Source organism: Eptatretus burgeri, chromosome 9 (assembly GCF_056783735.1).
Source record: "Eptatretus burgeri isolate ZD-2024b chromosome 9, Ebu_testis_v1, whole genome shotgun sequence".
In the NCBI taxonomy this organism is placed as follows: Eukaryota; Metazoa; Chordata; class Myxini; order Myxiniformes; family Myxinidae; genus Eptatretus; species Eptatretus burgeri.
The window spans coordinates 104,644,389-104,665,552 of record NC_140969.1 but is presented as its reverse complement, the minus strand read 5'-3'; the positions used below and the strand labels follow the sequence as shown (position 1 = coordinate 104,665,552).

The following is a 21,164-nucleotide window of genomic DNA, read 5'->3' as shown; positions in this document are numbered from 1 at the left end:
CATTGGACAATTTCAGACCATTTGGACCCCTTTTGCTCTTTCACCCTTAGATGCCTTTAGACATTTAGACCCATTTAAGATGTTCGACCCGTTAAACACTTTAGTTCCCTTTTTGACCTTTTTAGACCCTCAAAGCCACTCAAGGCCCCTCTACACCCCTTCGAAAATCTAAACAAATTCCACCAAAAATCATTTTGACGACCTTTTTCATGCACCATTTGCGTCACATCACAAGTTTGCGTCGCATCAGATTGACAAATCGAAACTGATGTTGAAAAGTGAAACAGAAACTACTGATCGATGGATCTTCGAATGGGAAAACAGAATGAAATGCTGTGAAAATTACTGAATGGAAATTGCCGAAAGCAAAGCTATGGGGGGTAGAGAGAGAGGTGGGGGGGGGGAGTTGGGGACTGAAGAAGCGATGTGGAGAGGGATAGGGGCCTGTGGATGGTCGGTTAGCATGGAAAGAACTCTGGTGATCTTCCATCAGGCAGAAGGCCCAAAACGTGCCAAAAAGTTTCCGAGCTGAGCTTTCATATCACCCTCACTCCCAAGCAGTACTTCGGAAGTACAACAAGCATGGATTGGAAATCTTCGCCGGTGGAATGGAACGAGGTTGCCAAGGTTACCAGCTACACCTACTCTAATATCTGCACACAAAATATTTATATTGAATTCCCATTTGGACCAATACAAACTCATTTCAGGTGAGGCATTTCTCGTTTAGGGTGAGACGTTGGCGAACCCATCATTGATGCGTACCCTGCTAGTGTATGTATGTATGTATGTATGTATATATGTGTGTATGTATGTATATATATATATATATATATATATATATATATATATATATATATATATATATATATATATATATATTTGTATAAGATTGGGGCGGTTGGGATTACGCATTTTTAAAGAAGAAGAGGGCACTTCCAACCAAAGTAAAAAAATATATATACATATCTATCTATAATTCCAGCAATATGTGTGTGTGTGTGTGTGTGTCTGTGTGTGTGTGTGTGTGTGTGTGTGTCTGTCTGTCTGTCTGTCTGCAACCACCGTTTCTCGACGAGCGCTGGTTCGATCTGATTGAAACTTGCCAGGAATATTGCCGGGGACCCGCGAATGTGCCTTTTCGAGGTTTGATATTAATTGGACGAGCGGTTCCCAAGTTACGGCCATTTTATTGCTTTTTCAGTGTTGGAGAGGTGTATATATCGCAGCTGAAGTGTCGTTCCACCTTATCATGCCATTTTTTCCCAAAGATATCTCAGAATAATGATAACAGCATATTAATAATAATAATAGCACAATAATTGGCAGTAATAAAAAGAATAACGTGATACAATGACCAATGTCTGTCAACCAATAACGACCTATATATTGTCTGTCAACCAATAATGACCAATAACGTCTGTCAAACAATGACAGGACACGGTGATATGACGTCACGACTGACATCACAATTAATGTTTATTTATTTATTTTTTGGGGTTTTTTTTTGCACGATTGACGTCACAATTCTTCTTCTTCTTCGTTTGGTATGACGTCACAATTGACGCTGGGGACCTGAGTATGTGCCTTTTCAAGGTTTGATATCATACTTCATCTGGTTCAATTGTTTCCCAAGTGTTTCCCAAGGTTTGAAAGCTGTTTTTTCCCAAGGTTTGAATTAATTGTTGGGCTTGGTAGACATTTGGAATACATTTACAGAGAGAGGGGGAGAGAGGAGAAGGGAAAGAGGGGGGAGTGGAGGGTGAGAGAGGGGGAGAGGAGGGCGAGAGAGGGGAGGGAGAGAGAGGGGGTGAGAGAGAGGGGGCTTCACAATTCAAGAGAGGGGGAGAGAGGAGGGGGCGAGAGAGGGGGTTGAGTGGGGGCAAGAGAGAGGGGCGAGAGAGAGGGGCGAGAGAGAGGGGCGAGAGAGAGGGGCGAGAGAGGAGGGGTGAGACTAGGGGGGAGATAGGGGGGGCGAGAGAGAGGGGGCGTCACAATTCTTCTTCTTCATTTGATATGACGCCACAATTGACGCTGGGCACCTGAGTATGTTTCCCAGATGTTTCCCAAGTTATGGCCATTTATGATACGGTTGGTCCGATCTAATTGAAACAATGCCCAATCCAGTCGTCGTTTACGAGAGCGAAGGAATGAAGCTGCACATACTGGCACGCACCTACGGGCACGCACCTACGGGCCCGCACTAGTATATTAAAAAAAACTGGATCGACTCCGCTAATTTGAGCAAAAAAGCAAAAGCAGACCCGGTTTCAGGCAACGTTTCGTCGGCTTCACAACCGGCTTTGTCAGGCACATGAACGACTGTACCTCATGAAGCTGACGAAACGTTGCCTGAGACCGGGTCTGCTCTCGCTTTTTTGCTCAAATTAGTGGTCTATTTTTTTTTTAATTTTTTAATTTGGTTGGAAGTGCCTTCTTCTTAAAAAAAAATTAAATATCTCTATTATAATACCAACTTGCACATTAAAAACTCGGCCCGCCGTCACACGATCCCTATGAAATTGCTGTGGCACTTAGCGGACATGCCGACAATGTTTAGGAAGTCTTGGCGTTCCTTGTACCACTTGCATTTTGCACAATGTGTATTTTTGTCATTCCCGTGTACGGTCTGTCGTCTGGTACCAGCTATGTTGTACTGCTATCCCTATGCTATCCCTATCCCTTGTACTGCTATACTAGTGCTATGTAGTATATATATATATATATATATATATATATATATATATATATATATATATATATATATATATAAATATATATATATATATATATATATATATATATATATATATATATATATATATATATATATATATATATATATATATATATATATATATATATATATATATATATATATATATATATATATATATATACATACACATACTTGCGATAGCAGTACAACCGTACACGGGGAATGACAAAAATACGCATTGTGCAAAATGCAAGTGGTACAAGGAACGCCAAGACTTCCCAAACATTGTCGGCATGTCCGCTAAGTGCCACAGCAATTTCATCGGGATCGTGTGACGGCGAGCCGAGTTTTTGGTGTGCAAGCTTGGTATTATAATAGAGATTCTCTACCAGTCGCTCTGTCTGTCTGTCCAGGGAGGAGTTTTGCTGTCATGACTCCACCCACAATTGTTACCTCAAAAATTAAATCACCACCATTTTGTTCACCCCGTGTAGGCCTTAAGCTTCAGGCCTCTGGTGTACATTTGAGGACTGAACAATGCATTCTTTAAATCATGAAATAAAGGTGCGTTTTGAGGAAATAAAGGTACGTTTTGATTACAATTCAGAGGAAATGAATGCACACCTCAACTGCTTTGTTCCTCACTTCTCCCATCTCCGGAACCACCTCCCATAGGCAGTTCCTTCCCTCTCTTCCCACCCGGGGTTCAAGCAGGCAGCGCACTGCCACCTCACGTCACCTTGCATCCCGACATCCCGACGCATGATCTTTATTACTCCCATTAACTCTGCCTAACCCAACAATCTTACAAGCTGGATTCATCGTTTTCTCCTCTTATCTTCTCTTCTCTTGCACTTTTCCCGGTTCGTTAAATCTCTCACAGATTGTGAGCGATTGTGGCCATGCTTTTTCACTGTCGGTTCATCCTTGCTTTTCCCTAAGCCTCGCTCTAACATAAAAAGAACTCGAACTCGGTGGAGCGCATACCTCCACCAGGCGAAAACATTTGTGTTCTCTCCCACTGATAGGCTGAATACACATCCGGACATTAACCAAAAGCTAATCGGCTTGTTCTCGTCAACAACTAAACTCAACCAAATTTTGTCATAATCTGTCCACAACGTTTTGAGATATTGTGCTCTTAATATAGTTTTTGGCGCTATATCTCAATGGTGAAGAATCACTTAAAGAATTCTCGTACCTGGATGACCAAATTCCAAATCACTGACCTAACCAGCAGAGCCTCTCACTTAGCCAATGATGCTACCCCGCAGCCTTGTGCTGCATATTAACGAAGACGACTTAAATGATTATAGTATCCAGATCTGGATCTGAGTCTTCACCAAGTCAGATTAAGTAAGAGCGACGATTTCTTACCAATGTCACACTCTGGAATGAGAGATTCGATTGGGGGGTCCATTTCATTGCCTTTGAGGAGGTAGTTTTTCAGCTGATTGAGGAATTGTCGGACGGCTTGCAGCAAGTCTGTACTGGTGTGGAAGTTGTCACAGTTCTCCTGCACACAAATCCACGCAAGCGTTCAGCACGTCACAGCGAACAATCCTAACCAAAACCAGAAAGAAAAAGAAAATTTTGATAGTTCTGAGCATGTGGACATAATATTTCATGATAAATAAGTCAAGGTGTAAACATCTTCCTCCGCATCATCATAACTCAACGACAGAGTTGTTTAAGGAAATGACATTTCGCGACCTTTTATGGAGTTACAAGTGCTGCCACTCCGGTCCACTGATGTTGATTGCGGAAAAGCATTATCACAGCATTGCCATCTCAGAAGATACAGATATGTTTGTTCAGATTCTGGTTCTGTGAAGCTGGCTATCTATCCATTCATGGGGAACTAACCAGCATTGTTCAGCACAGTCAACTACAACCCAAAAGGAAGTTATTTGATCATGATTCTGTGTGAATATATATATATACACACACATGTAGAACACGTTGTGGAGCTTGTACATCAATCAGATGCAATCCCACTGTTCCCTCTCGAGCTTTAAACAGGCAGGGCACCACAATCTCACATCATCCCCCATTCCTACAAGCGGTTAACCCGATCAAACCCAAACCATCTTAGTTGCAGGTTAATTTGCTCTTTTCCCGAATGCCTTCTCTTTTCAGTTCGTTCATCGTCTTGTTAGGGTTGGCAGGATGACGTGAGGTACGCACACTCACCTCAAAGCCGTCTAGCCTGCGTTCGAATCCCTACACCGAGCTATAAACCGTCATCCCGGTGTTTCACATGCAGGGCGATTCATCGATGTGCGTGCCGTCTCTCGGATGGACGTGCAACTGGGCGTCCCGTCTGCCGGCATTCGTCGCCCGGTATCCTTCGCGAACAGTAGGCGAGCATTTGTTGGGAACCCTGAACAAATTGTAAATTTCTGCCCTAACCAGCAGAGGGCATTGCATCAGCGGTACTGCCATGCTCCTCGAGGCATCGACGAAACCCAGCAGCCTTGTGCTGCCCACGATAGAGAGAGATTGGCTTGCTTATCGAGTCCAAATGCGGCTCCGCTGTCCGTTCTTTCGATTACCCTCTGTCATGTCTCACTTCCATGAGCCTCGTTCTTGGAGACAAAGCACCATTTTGACATCTGTGCAATTGTGATGGGCAATGGAAAGAATTCTTCAGAATAACATTATTAATTAAGCCATGTCCACCTGTCATTTCATCAACGGGTTCAATCAAAAGACAGCAAGTTGCACTTCACAAAAAATATCGCCCGTCTATCTCCGAGTCTCAATGAGGATGTAAAATGAAGTGAAACACAGAAAAAGGATCCATTATAACACGTGGTTGTTGATTTTGTTGTCCTTGTCATGGTCGTCGTCGTTGTATATCTGCTACCATGCACTTTTACACATTTTTATATTGCTCCGACATGTATTACGATATATAATTCTGGGTGCTTCCGCCATGTCCATCACACTTTATTCTCAAGGTCCTCCTGCTGTTGTAGAACAGAAAAAGAAACAAAGGTACTATTGGAACACGACATTGAAGCTCCAAGTACTGATTCTTCCTCTTCTCCCCCAGAAAGATGAGCTTTTAAAAATGAAACGGATACTCAAAATTAAACCAAAGAAATCCATTCACTTCGCAAAGTTACCATTTTTATTTTTCTACGATGGCGGGAAAATTTTGTACATTTCCGGGGTTACCCACAACAGAGCGAGAGAGGAAGGAAATCGGGCGGGGTAGGCGAAAATAACCTTCCACAAATGACGTCATAACTGACGTGCTGGGATTGGTGGACACCAATTGGACAGAGGTGTGCACATCATGTACTGTATATATGAATCTACTATAAATGAATGAGGTGTGTGTGTGTGTGTGTGTGTGTGTGTGTGTGTGTGTGTGTGTGGTGTGTGCGCACGTACATACATACATATATATTGTTACGAATTAGTGCCCACCGGCGTGCGATCGACCGCGTTTGTCTAATAGCAGCCGCGTCGCTCACTGGACGGACAATTCAGTCGTGACCTTCCGGAACAACGCCGGAACCCTGTCACGGGTGGGTTCTTAATCCCACCATGGTCCAGCCAATTTTCTACCCGCGCAAAATAGGGTCAATCGCCGAATATCGATATACCTAAGTACTCGCGCGGGTAGCCTACCGGGAGACCGTACCTCGACGCAGGTCGGCTTGGACACGAACCGCTCAAGCGGTCCGTTCTGTTCTTCAGTGATAACCGAGCGGGTATTATCGCCCGACCTCGCCGGATCCGATTCTATTTACCGGGTGTTTAAAACCCAACTACTATTCCGCAGTGCAAGATGGTATTCCAATAGGGGAAAGAGGACGCAACGAACGGGATACATTTAACCAAGCACATTTATTTACGACAAACATATACAGGGAATACTAAACACGCATGCAGTAAGCAATGCAAACACGTATACAGGCAACGAAAGCACTACAACCGACTATAAGCAATTATCAATGTACAGCACTTACACAGTTCTACTTTAGACGGCGCCACCAACATTCATTCAAAAGAAAAGAAAAGACTACCCTCAAAGACAAGGGAGTCAGACAGGGTCCGTAGACCTTTATACCGTGGAGCCTTGGTGACCGAACGGGCCCCACGAGACCGTTGCATGTTACCTGCACCCTCGTGGTGCCTTGATGGGCGAGTCGCGACGTCTGTCCCCACGGCAGCTAGGATAGCCGCGGCTGACTCGGGCCTTCCACGGAGCCGGCGAGCTCTCTCCGGCGCTCTACACTCGGACGCGCAGGTTTGCGCCACAGAGCTGGCAGGGCAGCGCCTCCAGTCTGCGTCCCTGGTGCCACGCCCGGATTCCCCACCGACCGTGAGCTACGACGAACGGGTCGTTCCACGGACCACTTCTCCACAGACAGGCCACCACGAGCCGAAGATCCCGACCAGGAAAAAGAAGCCACCAAAAGAAACCACACACCCACACTTGGCTCCTGCACGCCCTTATATTCCTCCTGGCTTCTTGCTCCACCCTCCTTCAAGCTCCTGCGGGAAGCTTTGAGAAAAGAGGCATTTCCCATGTCCAACCCTCTCGCCCCCCCCCCTCGCGATGCGCGGGGGGGGGGCGAGGGAATCGTTACATGGCCCAGGCCGAGGGAGATTCATTCCCCCAAAATGAGGCCCCTCCTTCACATGACCTTTGACCTCTGGCTCGAATCGCACTTCCCCCACACCAAAGCGTGGGAAAAGCAGGCGGGAAAATCCATGCGCCACCGATGTTCCTTCTTGTTTTTCCCTCGCGTTATCGAAATCCCTTGTTCCTTTTCCTCCACAGAGACGGCCTTCATGAGCGGAGAGGGTTGAGATTTGGTTTGTGGAGACGGGGATCGGTAGTTGGCGTAGCGGATAAGGTGGTTAGGTGATTGGCGTAATTGTGGTTGGCATTGTGGTTGAGGTGATGAGGATGGCGTGGTTTGTTGAGAGGCGCGTGTGGTTGTTGTGGTGGGAGGACGGTGGATCTGAAGCGGTTGTTTGAGAGCGACGTTGGTGGTGGTGGTGGTTATGTTGTGGTTGGTGGTTGAGGCAATCGTGGTTGTTGTGATGGTGGCGTTGTGAAGGTGGTTGTGGTGGTTGGTCCAAAATAACGATTGTAAAAAAAAACGGCTATCTCAAAGGATCACAGCCCTGTGACACGAATAATTCCCATTAAACAACGGTGGGGAAATCTAACTGAACACAGACTTATCGATCCAACTGAACTAAGGACCTTTATGGTGTTCTGCGAATTTCCACAGCGGTAACAATATGTACAGTGTATATATATATATATATATATATATATATATATATATATATATATATATATATATATATATATATATATATATATATATATATATATATATGTGCTTGTGAGAAAGATTCACACACATCGAGCTACCTGGAGGAATCTAGACTCATTTACCCACATATGAAACGTGTCTTGGCTGGTTTTTTAACGTTTAAACTGAGCTAAGGTTCTTTCATGTGAACAACTTGGGACGATTATTAGCCCCCGTTGGACTTAGTCCGAAATGGGGGTTTGTGGATGTAGTCTCGATTTTCGTGTCCATGCGTGCTTACGTGTATCCACAACCGGATCTCGGACATGTATGGACAGATTTTATTATTATTATTATTATTATTATTATTTTGTATACATTGTTGAAGCTCGTATGAGAGCTAACACACAACGCACAGCAAGGGGGGCATGAGACAAGAGGGGCGGGAGAGGGAAGGATAAAACAGTGGGGAACAGAGACATTAGGAGATCTGTGGAAAGGAGAGGGATGGGACGGGGAACATGGGGAATAGGAGATGGACATTACAGGGACTTTCAGGAAGGAAAGCAGAGAATTTGAAGGAGGTGGGTTTGGGGTGGATTAACGGGGGTAGAAAAGATCAAGGATTTGGATGGGGGAAGTTAAGAGGTGGTGGTGAACAGCTGTTTTAAGGCCTGGAGGGAAGAATAGGATTGAACAGTGTGTGAGTTTATTTAAAAGGTGGGGAAAAAGAGGAATGAAAGAGTGAAGGTGAGCAGTGATTCGTGATTTTGGTAGGTTTACCAGAAGGGGTTTGTTGGCGGACCTTGAGCACCCTGCAGAAATATGGTGGGTACAAATCGCAGACACAGCAAGGGGGGAAGGGGGGGCGAGACCGGAGAGGAGACGGTTGAAGACAGAAAGACCACCGACCTGCCTGTGGTGAGAGAGTGAGAGGCCCAAAGACTCAGCCTCATCGCAGGAGATACCAATGATCGGAAATGCCTCGGTTTCCACAGCGTGAAGCCGAGAAAGGTGAGAGGCAGGAGCACCAGCCCAGGGGAGAGCAGTACTCCATCAGGCTGCGGACAAAAGCTTTGTATGTGGTCAGGAGCTCAGGTGGGCCGAGGAAGGACTTTGCACGATGGAGGATTCCCACTTTTTATGCAGGCGGTAATGTTTGCTGATTTCCAAGCAGATGACAGATGACCTTGAGCAAATGAGAGGGTGAATAGAACAGAGAGAGGGTGAGCAAGAGCAGAGGAGCAGGTTTTTAGGACACGTGGGCTGATGCCGTCTGGGCCAGTTGCAGAATCGGAGTTGAGGTTTGACAGCAAACTCTCCACTTTGTCAGAATAAAATGACACGGAGTCCAGGGACAGTTGGGTGCGACTGGGTAAGGTGGGTAGAGAAATGTGTACTTGGAAGAAAGACAACACATGATGGTATTGTTCCGGAAATGGCCCTCAGCAGGCTACTAAAGATAGGATTAGCTCAGATCCCCCATTAAATACATGTTTAGCTAGGTTGTTCGGTAAAATGGACTTAACATGTGTGTCGGGAGGTGTAGGATGCACGTTTTATTGTTCGTACAGTGGTGGTGTGCCGAGGGCTTCTTCGTTCTCCCCTCTCCGGACGATAGGCCCCGCCCTGAATCAGTTGAAACCCATCGTTGATCTAACGGTCTTGTGCCGTCGACACTGCGTGGGGCCAGAACGCGCTGAGGAGGGCGTGCGCACGCGGTGCCTTGAGAAGAAAGAGTACGGCGCCGCCATCTTGCCACGCGGCGTGTTCGAGCTGGGGGCTCGATCCGTGGACATCAGCTTGTTACGAGCGACATTCGTGCTTTTGACACTTTCCTCTCGTCCATGAAACATCACCGAGTACTCTGTCTTGTATGCATGCTGTCTGTCTGTCTTGTCTGCACGTTGTTTAAGGCATATCTCGGTAGGGACCCCCCTCGAAACCTGTAATCCGTAGTCCGCTAGTTAAGAATGGGTTAAAGATTGTTAATAAAAACATTGTCGTGAATATTTTGCTTGTGTTGTGTTCCCCGATGTTCCCCAATAAATCTGGTTGGTTCGTATGAAGTTGCCGCTATGGATTAATTTGTGTCGCGTCGAGGAACGATCCGTTCGATTGACATATAAAACCAAAATGGTTACAGACTGGCAGAAAACGCTCGGCATCTGACAAAACCAGTCTGTAACCGGGGTCTATTTCCCCAACTGGAAAGGTCCAGGATTACATTGGTATCGCGATTGAAGACGCGTGACCCGAGGCCTGTGCCGAGCCGGCCGGCGTTATAAACCCCAGAGACGGCGATGGTGAATGTGGCGCCAAGAGTCGGGTGAGAATCCCGCCACCCCAGATCCGCAACAGTACACATATAAAAGTCTTGTTTTTTTTTTTGACCTCGGATCCAAGATAGCCGACTGGTGGCATTTTAGTTGAAAAAAAAATCCCGGTGTCGAACACGTCCTCAACCATTTCTCGGACATGCATTTACTGATGTTGTTCACACTTGGCTCACAGATAACAAATGATCGCTTCCATATGCACGTCATTTTTTTTCCAAGATCACATTGAAGCTGGCCGACTCGTGGCCATTTTGTTACTTAAATGTGTTCTCAACCCTCTCTCGGACATGCATGGTCCGATTTTGTTCAATCTTGTCACAAGCACATGATGGCATACACGTGCACCTCACTTTATTTTGCGATCTGATCAAAGATGGCCGACTGGTAGCCTGGCGGCCATTTTAGATGCACATAAATATGGGATCTCCCTTTAACTCTGTGCAGTAAAGTTACTAAAACAACAGGGGCTATGACATTTTATGACTATGACATAGAGATCAGCTCGTTAGGAGGCAGGGGGGCAAAAAAGTTTAAGAACCACTGGTCTAAACTAAAGGGTAGCTGGGTTGAATTATGAGAAGTTAACCAGAGAGTTGGTGTCAAAGCCACCCAATGCTCACCTGTTTATACATTTATCGTTTTTAAAAGACTAGTCTAATAATATTTTTTTTATAAAGCATAGCAGTGAAGTCTGATCCAAATAATTTTAAAGCAATATATGTATTTGTGTATTGTAATCAGTAAACTAGTATACATATTAAATGAATGGCAAGCGTCTAGTATAAACAGGCGAGCATTGGATGGCTTTGACACCATCTTAGGTTGAAATTTAATTTTTTTTTTAAATCATTTGTTAATTTCAACTTCACTACACCAATAATATACCCCAAAGGAACCTCCATGCCAAATATCAGCATCCTAGTACACATATTAAATGAATGGCAAGCTTCTAAATAACTTGCCCCAAAAACTTTAACATTTTCACGCTCATGCTGACGCTGACACCGGGGGTATCGCTATAGCTCTCTGTTCTTCGAACAGGCGAGCTAAAAATTACAATTATAATTGATGTGATAAGTTAAGTGATTGTGTGGACAAGTTTATCAAAAAAGTAGAATAAAAGGGCAAATTTGCACAAAGTACTTCATTTAAATTCCACGTCGAGGAACTCACCTGGATGTACACAATGTAGTCCTGTACCAAGGAGCCAAAATAATTGTGCCGATCTTGTGCAAGCTCACACACTTTCCGTATGACACGTTTCTCAGGTGTCAATAGCAGCTGCAGGACCTCACTGACCTTACGGATACTTGAGCGCACCTTTTCCTGAAAGTCAAAAGCGTTTGAACGATGTAATCTTGGAGGTCGGCATGCTCCATTCTCAGATTCCTCTGTGGCTTCCAAAATTTCCTCCTCAATCATCTCCTCCTCGATACTGCTCAACGATGACGAATCGAGTTCGGGGATAGAGGGAACTGTTCCAGAATCAAAGTCAAAAATCCTTGACTCACTACTGAGTCGGCGAGGTAGGGTTCTTCGAAGATGGGCTTCAGCCAATGCCATTATGTCTTCATCTGACGATTCTTCTTCTTGGTTTGTGTTCATGGGATGTTTGTAGTGACTGTAATCATTGGCAGGCTTGACCAAAGATGAAAAGCTCTGAAAACAGCCTCCTGCCTTTGATGAAGATACCTCGCTGAGTTCATCTTCAGAGTTGATCTTGTTGGTTTTCGTGCTCATGAAACTTTTCTTCTTCAGCCGAGGTGGAGGAACCGGTTTATCTACCTTGGCCTTTAGGGTATCGTACATCGAGTCATTGGAACTGGAATCAAAATCATTTTCCATTCCTTGGCCACTCACACTCACAGTGTCTGGCTTTGCACCCATATCTCCGATAGGCTTAGTCACTTCAGCCAAGATTGAACTTTCCTGCAAATTTCTTCGAAGTTGTGGCACAGGTGGGGGTGGGCGTGGTGGAGGTGACAGGTTTGTAAGGGTTTTCTCGGTCGACACGCGCAGCCTTCTCATGCTGCGCTTGCTCCAGGCACGGCGTAGCATAGTTTCATCAGCATGCTCTTCCAAGAATAGTGGATTTATGAAGCAAAGTGCATCACCGCTAGCCTGTGGAATGGCTATAGTACCTGGAGCACGAGTCTTCACCTCGTCAATGTCGTTTTTAACCTTTTCAGCAGCCGAACCACAACCCGAATCCTCGCACTCATGATGCTTGTTTTGTGAGGAATTCCAAAACTCTGATCGGTCACACGGAAGAAAAACAAGTATATCAAGTCACATAGAAAATAAAAACGGAACATTATTGGACAAATATTGGTGACTGCGTTCATCGCTCAGGACAAAAGAAATACAAGATGCCCGATTTATTTCGAAACAAACCAGCCATGTTGAGACGTTAAAGAATCAAGAAGAACAACCCTTACCGATTCCCAAATGTGAGATAGCTTCAATTTCTTGGTGCGACCGAGCTGTTTGGAAGGCAAAGGGAAGTCGCAAGGTGGAAGGCAAGACATCCCTGAGGAGGAAAAATCAAATTTTAATGAACAAGAATTCCACGCAGAAGAAAACACAACTCCCGTAATGCAACTAACATTATCGCTCATCACAAGCACAATAATTTTGAGTATGGGCACGACAAAAAAGCTACGATACATTTTAATTACTGGAACCGCACTCGGTAGAGCGAATACCTCCGAGAGAGAGAGAGAGAAAGAGAAAGAGAAAGAGAAAGAGAAAGGTCTCCGCAGACCCCCTCAGTCTCCGATTTTTTTTTGTAATGCTATGAACAAACTTTGGTATGTCACAGGTGACGAATGTTGTGGTCAAGTTTCATCAGGATTGCATGTGCAGTTTTCGAGAAGAAAGCAAATACCAATTTGGAGGGCAACCCCGGTGAACCCCCTTAGGGTCCGAGTTTTTTTTTTAATGTCATGAACAAGCTTTGGTACATACACAGTGATGAACGTTGTGATAAAGTTTCATTGAAATCCTATGTGTAGTTTCAGAGAGGAAGTTGAAAGTATTTGTGGACAGATAGATGGACGGACGGATGGACGGATGGACGGAAGGTCGACGCGCCATTCCATAACCTACAAGGAACTACATTCGAGGTAAGCTAAAAATTAGGTCAAGGACTTGACCGGCCAGGGGAGGCTTACCACCCTTGGCGATGATCCACGACTTACCCTTGGCACGTGATCGAATGACCACATTTTTTTCGGATCACCATATTAACCTTGAATTTCAACATTTAGGGAGAGGGTGTAAATATAGAAAAGGTGTCCCCATCTGCAATCTACCTGGATGAAACGGTGTATTTGTGTATTTTTCTGTCCCCCATCATAAGGACGATTTGAGAATAGTTTTAAAGGCCAATATTTTAACATGGCTGTGTGTTCATTGCGGTCTATTTTTCAGGATTAAAAATAATAATTTTTAAAAACCCCCAAAAAAACATTTTTCATAAAAGTGTAATTACGTGTCTTCTATTGGAAATGTAGATGGTGACGAGTAACCGGGCCTCAAGGGCGGTGTACAGAATCGTTTGAAAACAAAAGACAATAAATTCAAGGCGGAGGGAGTTGAAATTTGCTGCACATGATGTGCAACACACGCAGAGTAGAAGAAGGATTCATTTACGTCCGCAGGATGTTTAATAAATCAAGAAGATTTAAGCATACCTGACGCTAGGCCGAGGCTTCAGACTTTGGCATGCTTATGAGGTTGTACCGTCAAAACGAAATGTCCCAGAAGGTAAAGAAAATAGGATCACATTTGTACATGTAGCGTTTAAAAATAATGCTTCTTGCTACAAAACATCATTCCAACACGTCATTTTTTACAGGCTTTTGTACTAGTCTATCCATAAAACTCAACATCGTGAAAATTGGAGGAAAATTATTAAAGTTGTAAATCAAAAAAAATATATATAAATCAATAAATCAAAATTTTTTTAAATTTAAATTCAGTCATAATGCGAAAAAAAAGTATGTCAAATGACTTGAATGCAGGTACACCATTATGATGAAAGAACATCTTGAAAGAAGACCAAGTGGTCTTTGAGATTCCGCATTGACAAACTTGAGGGATGGCAAAAAAAAATAAAAAATTTCCAGACATTTAAACCTGAAGGGGTATGATGTAAATTAAGTTTAAATGTGCCTTACTCCAGGTTATCACGTGAGGGCAATTTAGTTCTGATTGGAGAGGCCTTGTTTGAGTTTTACTCAAAAATGTTAAAACGTTTATAATTGGGTCATGACCTTAAAACTTATGTCAAGGTCAAAATAGTTACGTCAACCACGCATAATTTCTATTCCCATTGTTGATGCAAAATTGACTTCCTGAAGTACCAACTGGATTCGATATACAGCTCAGAAATCGATACACTTCGGAAATTGGGAGTACAGGATGAAGGAAAAAAACAAAAAACCTGAATGGTGGTTCAGTACTCTTCTGAGTCGAAGAAACTAAGGTGCCATTAAAAATTGGGGGCACTCATTTTAGAAACAAACCTGATCCTACAGGGTGACGCTGAACTAGAATGGCGCTCGGTAGAGCGCATACGTGCGCCAGGCTGAACAGTTTATGTTTTGTATCCCACTCATTGGGCGGATCTGGATCCGGACCTGAACCAAAATCGAATTGGCTTGTTCTTGTCATCTACCCAATTCATCCACCAAGTTTTATCATAACTCCACCTCCAAGGCTTTCATCTACAGCTTGATGGAATACTGCTCCCCCTCCCCTGGGCTGGCTCCACAGCCTTCCATCTTGCTCAGCTTGATGCCATGGAAACCAAAGCCTTGGAGATCATTGGAATCTCTCATGATAAATCTAAGTTTATGAGTCTATCATTTCACCATTGTCAACAGGTCGGTGGTCTCTCTGTCTTCTTCCGCCTCTTTTCTGGTTTTTTACCCTCTGCCTTCTTGGTGTTCTGTCCCCTCCAAGTATCTGCAGGATGCACACGGTCCAGCAGTAACCCCCTCCTTGTGAAAATGCCTCAATACAGAACCACGGCTCACCTCCACTCATTTATTCCTCACTCTTTTCTCACCTGTGTAACCACCTTCACACACTCTATTTAATCTCACTCTTCTGTCCGGGTCTTCAAAACAGCTGTTCACCACCATCCAAAACCATGATCTTTTCTATACCAGTTAAACTACCCACACTCCATCCCCCCCACCCCCTAAAAAACATTTTTGGTCATGCATCCATATTGTACACCTCTTGCATTCTCTCCAACCCTCATCATTACCTGAATCCCTTGTTTATCCATCTCCGTCTACATTCTCCCTCCACCCTGCTATTGGCATTTCCACTTTCTCATCCTGTTACCTTTGTTACGTTGTGTCTTCATGGTCTGTTCTGTGTCATAGCTCTTCCAAGAGCCTAGACCATTATATATATATATATATATATATATATATATATATATATATATATATATATATATATATATATATATATATATATATATATATATATATATATATATATATATATATATGAATACAAGACCCGTCACTTCACTGATGGAAATACCGATCTTTACTGTGATGGCTAATTAATCAATAGGGCAAGAAGAAAAAAGTATTCCGAGTGCAGGGATAACCAGTGTTGCAAGTTGGCAATTGCAGTTTCGCCACATGTACTCAGATGTAGCCGTAAAAATATATATATTAAATTTTTTTTTTCGGCACAAACCTCCCCGGGAGTTCCCTGAATCCACCTTAGTTCAATTTATTGAAATATGCCAATCCCTTCTAAAGTTATAACACGACAGACAGATAGACAGGCCAATATATTGTTGTAGTTTCCCGCCCGTCGGCGTGCAGGCGACCGCTTCTAGCCAATGGAGGCCGCTCTCGCCCACCAAACGGGCAAACCAAGTCGCAGCTTTCGGAACAACGCCGAAATCCAGCCACGAGTGTGTTTTTAATCACACCGAAAATCAGCCAGCTATTCTGTCCGCGCACGACAGGGTCCGATCGCCGAATTGTCGATTTACCTAATTATGCGCGCAGACAGAAATGCCGGGGATTTACACCTCGACGGGACCTGCTTGGAAACGAGCCGCTAAGCAGCTCGCTCCGTTTGCGATTTGTCGATCGGTGTATATTGCCAAGCCCCGCCAGATCCGATTACTCTATTGGCTATTTAAAAAGCTAGCTAATTTCCCCAACTTAATAATGGCAGTTCAATCGAGGGAAAGGACGCAACGAATAGCACGTATGCAAGCATGCACGTATACAATTAGGCGAGGCAAAAACGCATGCATTTATGCAAGGCAAAGAAAAGCAATGCAATCAACAAAAGCACGACAAGAAGAACTACAACCGTTGGTCTATTTATTATGTACAATTACTTAAACAGGTTTACTTAAGGACACGGCACCACATCTCTCATACAAAAACCCTGAAAAGAAAGAGAAGGAAGGAAAACGTGACCGTGTGGTGAATCCTCGGGGCCCCGTCCTCCTTCTCCTGACCTCGTCACGACAGACCTCTGCTGGCATCTCGGCGCCTCCGACCTCGTCACGACAGACCTCTGCTGGCATCTCGGTGCCTCCGACCTCGTCACGACAGACCTCTGCTAACGTCTCCGACCTCGTCACGACAATGACCTCTGCTGGCGTCTCGGACCTCCGACCTCGTCAGGACAGACCTCTGCTGGCGTCTCGGCGCCTCCAACATCGTCACGACAGACCCAGAGAGAGAGAGAGAGAGAGCTTCCTCACAACCACCCAGAGAGCGCGATCCAGAGAGAGAGCTTTAGCACGCATGATCCAGAGAGAGAGAGAGAGAGAGAGAGAGAGAGAGAGAGAGAGAGAGAGAGAGAGAGAGAGAGAGAGAGAGAGAGAGCTTTAGCGCGCACGATCCAGAGAGAGAGCTTTAGCGCGCGATCCAGAGAGAGAGAGAGAGAGCTTTAGCGCGCGATCCAGAGAGAGAGAGAGAGCCTTAGCGCACGTGATCCAGAGAGAGAGAGAGAGAGAGAGCTTTAGCGCGCGATCCAGAGAAAGAGAGCTTTAGCGCGCGATCCAGAGAGAGAGAGAGCTTTAGCGCGATCCAGAGAGAGAGAGAGCTTTAGCGCGATCCAGAGAGAGAGAGCTTTAGCGCGATCCAGAGAGAGAGAGAGAGAGAGAGAGAGAGAGAGAGAGAGAGAGAGAGAGAGAGAGAGAGAGAGAGAGAGAGAGAGAGAGAGAGAGAGAGAGAGAGCCTTAGCGCACGTGATCCAGAGAGAGAGCTTTAGCGCGCGATCCAGAGAGAGAGAGAGAGAGAGAGAGAGAGAGAGAGAGAGAGAGAGAGAGAGAGAGAGAGAGAGAGAGAGAGAGAGAGAGAGAGAGAGAGAGAGAGAGCTTTAGCGTGCACGATCCAGAAAGAGAGAGCCTTAGCGCACGTGATCCAGAGAGAGAGAGAGAGCTTTAGCGCGCGATCCAGAGAGAGAGAGAGAGAGAGAGAGAGAGAGAGAGAGAGAGAGAGCTTTAGCGCGCGATCCAGAGAAAGAGAGAGAGAGAGAGAGAGAGAGAGCGAGAGAGAGAGAGAGCTTTAGCGTGCACGATCCAGAAAGAGAGAGCCTTAGCGCACGTGATCCAGAGAGAGAGAGCTTTAGCGCGCGATCCAGAGAGAGAGAGAGAGAGAGAGAGAGAGAGAGAGAGAGAGAGAGAGAGAGAGAGAGAGAGAGAGAGAGAGAGAGAGAGAGAGAGAGAGAGAGAGAGAGAGAGAGAGAGAGAGAGAGCTTTAGCGCGCGATCCAGAGAAAGAGAGCTTTAGCGCGCGATCCAGAGAGAGAGCTTCCTCACAACCCCCCAGAGAGCATGATCTAGAGGGGAGAGAGAGAGAGAGAGAGAGAGAGAGAGAGAGAGAGAGAGAGAGAGAGAGAGAGAGAGAGAGAGAGAGAGAGAGAGAGAGAGAGAGAGAGAGAGAGCGCTTTCACACGCGCGATCCAGAGAGAGAGAGAGCTTTAGTGCGCGCGATCCAGAGAGAGAGAGAGAGAGAGAGAGGGGGAGAGAGCTTTAGCGCATGTGATCCAGAGAGAGAGAGAGAGAGAGAGCGCGATTCTCCTCAGTACGTCTTTTATAGCCACTCCCCCTCACCCCTCCCTTTTCCCAGCGGGCGAGGGAAACTTCCAGAAGAAGCTGTTTTCCTGCTCAATCGGGGCTGTTCCCTCGCGGCTGCGCCGCATTAGTTATTGCTTCTTGTTTTTCTCCTGCACGTGTTGAGAATCCACTCGTAGGGTTGGGAGTCTCCTGCGTTGGCCGGCAGAGTTGTTATTCGTTGGGGGGGGGGGGGCGGGGGACCGTCGTCTGTTCTCCCTCGACGAATGCCAGGCTTCTGGCAAGTGTTCTGAGGTGGAAACGCGGTGGTGGTTGAGGTGGTTGTGGTTGTCGTGATGGTGGCGTGGCTGGCGTTTTGTGGTGGTCGTGATGGTGGTGTGGTTGGGCGGTTGTGGTTAAGGTGGTTGTTGTGAAGGCGGTTGTGGAGAAGGTGGCTGTTGTGAAGGTGGTTGTGGAGAAGGTGGCTGTGGTTGTTGAGATGCAGTTGGTGGTAGTTGTGGTGGTTGAGAGGCGGTTGGTCCAAAATAAAGAGAGCAAAAGAAAAACACGACCTCAAAGATCACAGCCCGGTTACACGAATAATTCCCTTTAAACATCCGTGGGGAAATATATCTGAACACAGACTTATCAACATAACTGATCTCTGGGATACCTGAATGGTGTTCTGTGAATTTCCACAAGCGTAACAATATATACAAGCCGGTAGGCGGCGATAGGTCGCCGAGCATAGAAACTAGAGCATGGAAATTGACCTTTGACCCCTGACCTAAGTGAAATCGGTCAATATGTCCTGAGGCAAAGTTGTAGTACTCATTGAGTACCATGAACCTGCAAAGTTTCATTCGTATCGATGCACTCACCTGGTCGCTCGGGGGCCTTCAATTTTCGCGCATACCCTAATTGTAGGGGGCGCTGCAGGTAAAGTATTCCATATATCACAAAAACCAGAATATATTTGATAGAGCATCACCTGTAGATCATTCGTGCCAAATTTCATAACCCTACGTGGGATAATGGCTTTCGGAATTTATTTCGCGTGAACGGTACCGATTTTGAAGGTTTTTCCGTTGTTGCTGGGGTACTAAAGCGTCCCAAGCAACCATCACAATTTCCAAAGCACTCGGTCATAAGATGTACCTACCACCTGAGTTTGGTCAAAATCCGCCCACGTTTACTACCAATTATGCTGATGACAAACGAACAAACATCCAAACAAACATCCAAACAAACAGACAGAATTACTGACAATAAGGGTCACCTATTTCGGCGACCCAACAAACAGGGCTGAAAACATAACCTCCGTCCACCTTCGGTGGCAGAGGTAATAATATCACGTGGAAACGTAGAAATTTATTTAAACTTTTGCAGTATCAGTTCATTACTTCGGAAAGAACCAGATTGCCACTGCCATGCCTTGTGAAGACGTGATGCTGTATAGTCCATGTAATTCTTAACATCTGAGGTCCTTCCCAAGAGGAGGTTGTGATCATTTTGGTTCAACAAATATTTCATTAAAAAAAACACATAAAATAAACAACATCGGAGAAGAATTTGAACTTTAAGTTTTTTTTATACCCCCATTACCTGCTGACACAGTAAAAGGCGATGAGTCGAAAAAGGTCTGCAAAGCTGATGCTGGAACCCTCGAGGGAAAAAGCTGCAGAAAGTTTCGCAAACACAACCACGTGGGAACCTCAGTGTATCTGTGTGAACGGCATTGGTCACATGGTGGAACTGGTTGTTAAAAGCAATTTTTTTTTTACTTCTTCAGAACATACTTGACTGATTCTCTCTGATGGCAAAGTCTTCGATGAAGCAGGATCCATCTTCACTGAAGAGTCTAACCGACAGGATCTTTTTTTGAATGGTTGTGGATCTTCGAACCAGGAACGCCTGTAGTGAAAGCATGATACAATAAAACATTACTCGTACAAATGTTCAAAATGAAAGCCATGATTAAAGGAAGATATTATGACATGGCATCGTCTTGCCGGCTCACACCGTCGTGAAAAGTACAATAAAATTGAGTCAAAAGGAAAAAAAAAAACATAATTGTATTTTGGACTTCGGAGGTTAAACTACTTTGTTGAGAATTAGGTAATTTATTATGAAAATAAAACTTTTCCTCGCTGGGTTCGATGAAGTCCGCATAAGAATCCACCTGTACGAGCATCTGGATTATCAAATCGATCGCAACCTGCCCACGTCTTAAATGCGATGGAATCAAACGAAACTGATAGATTTCGGGGGAGCTGCAGCAGATGGTGACACAATGTCGTCCATTCGATGCCAAACAGGATGGGGACTGTTAGTGCGACAAAAGGTGGCTCGACAGGAGTACCGAGAAAAATCTTTTTTTTCTCACTCGTTTATTTATGCATCATCGACGGCTCAAGCTACGATATAGTATGAACGATAAGGAACCAAAATATTATGACAGACCTTATACAAATTTAACCAGACTCGGTGGTATAATGGTTAGAGCATCCACTCTGAGTCTGGGAGATTGAGGGCTTGAACCCTGGCTGAGTCATACCAAACACTAAAAATGGGACTTACTTGCTTGATGCCCAGCATTAACAACAACAAAAAAAGGGATACAGCACAGACAAACAATCACAAGTTGGTAACCCCAGTGTAGGGTTGACAGGCCTAATAGCCTGCAACTACATTGATGTTCTGTGCAAGGCAATTCAAATTATAAATACTAGAAGCACCCACTCCCTACGGGAGCCATCAAGG

At 45.0% G+C, this 21,164-nt stretch overlaps 1 protein-coding gene across 5 annotated transcripts in view; it reads right to left on the bottom strand.

Annotated features, from left to right (window-relative positions):
* RIN2 (Ras and Rab interactor 2) overlaps positions 1-21,164 on the bottom strand; it is a 118,592-nt gene that overhangs the window by 29,821 nt on the left and 67,607 nt on the right. For all 5 annotated transcript variants that reach the window (XM_085896457.1, XM_085896461.1, XM_085896458.1 and 2 more), the window contains 5 exons: positions 20,201-20,315; positions 20,007-20,079; positions 12,785-12,876; positions 11,520-12,598; positions 4,097-4,235 (listed from right to left, as the gene is read on the bottom strand). In XM_085896457.1, coding sequence (XP_085752583.1) covers positions 4,097-4,235; positions 11,520-12,598; positions 12,785-12,876; positions 20,007-20,079; positions 20,201-20,315 — 1,498 coding nt within the window. The remainder of the gene's footprint in view (positions 1-4,096; positions 4,236-11,519; positions 12,599-12,784; positions 12,877-20,006; positions 20,080-20,200; positions 20,316-21,164) is intronic.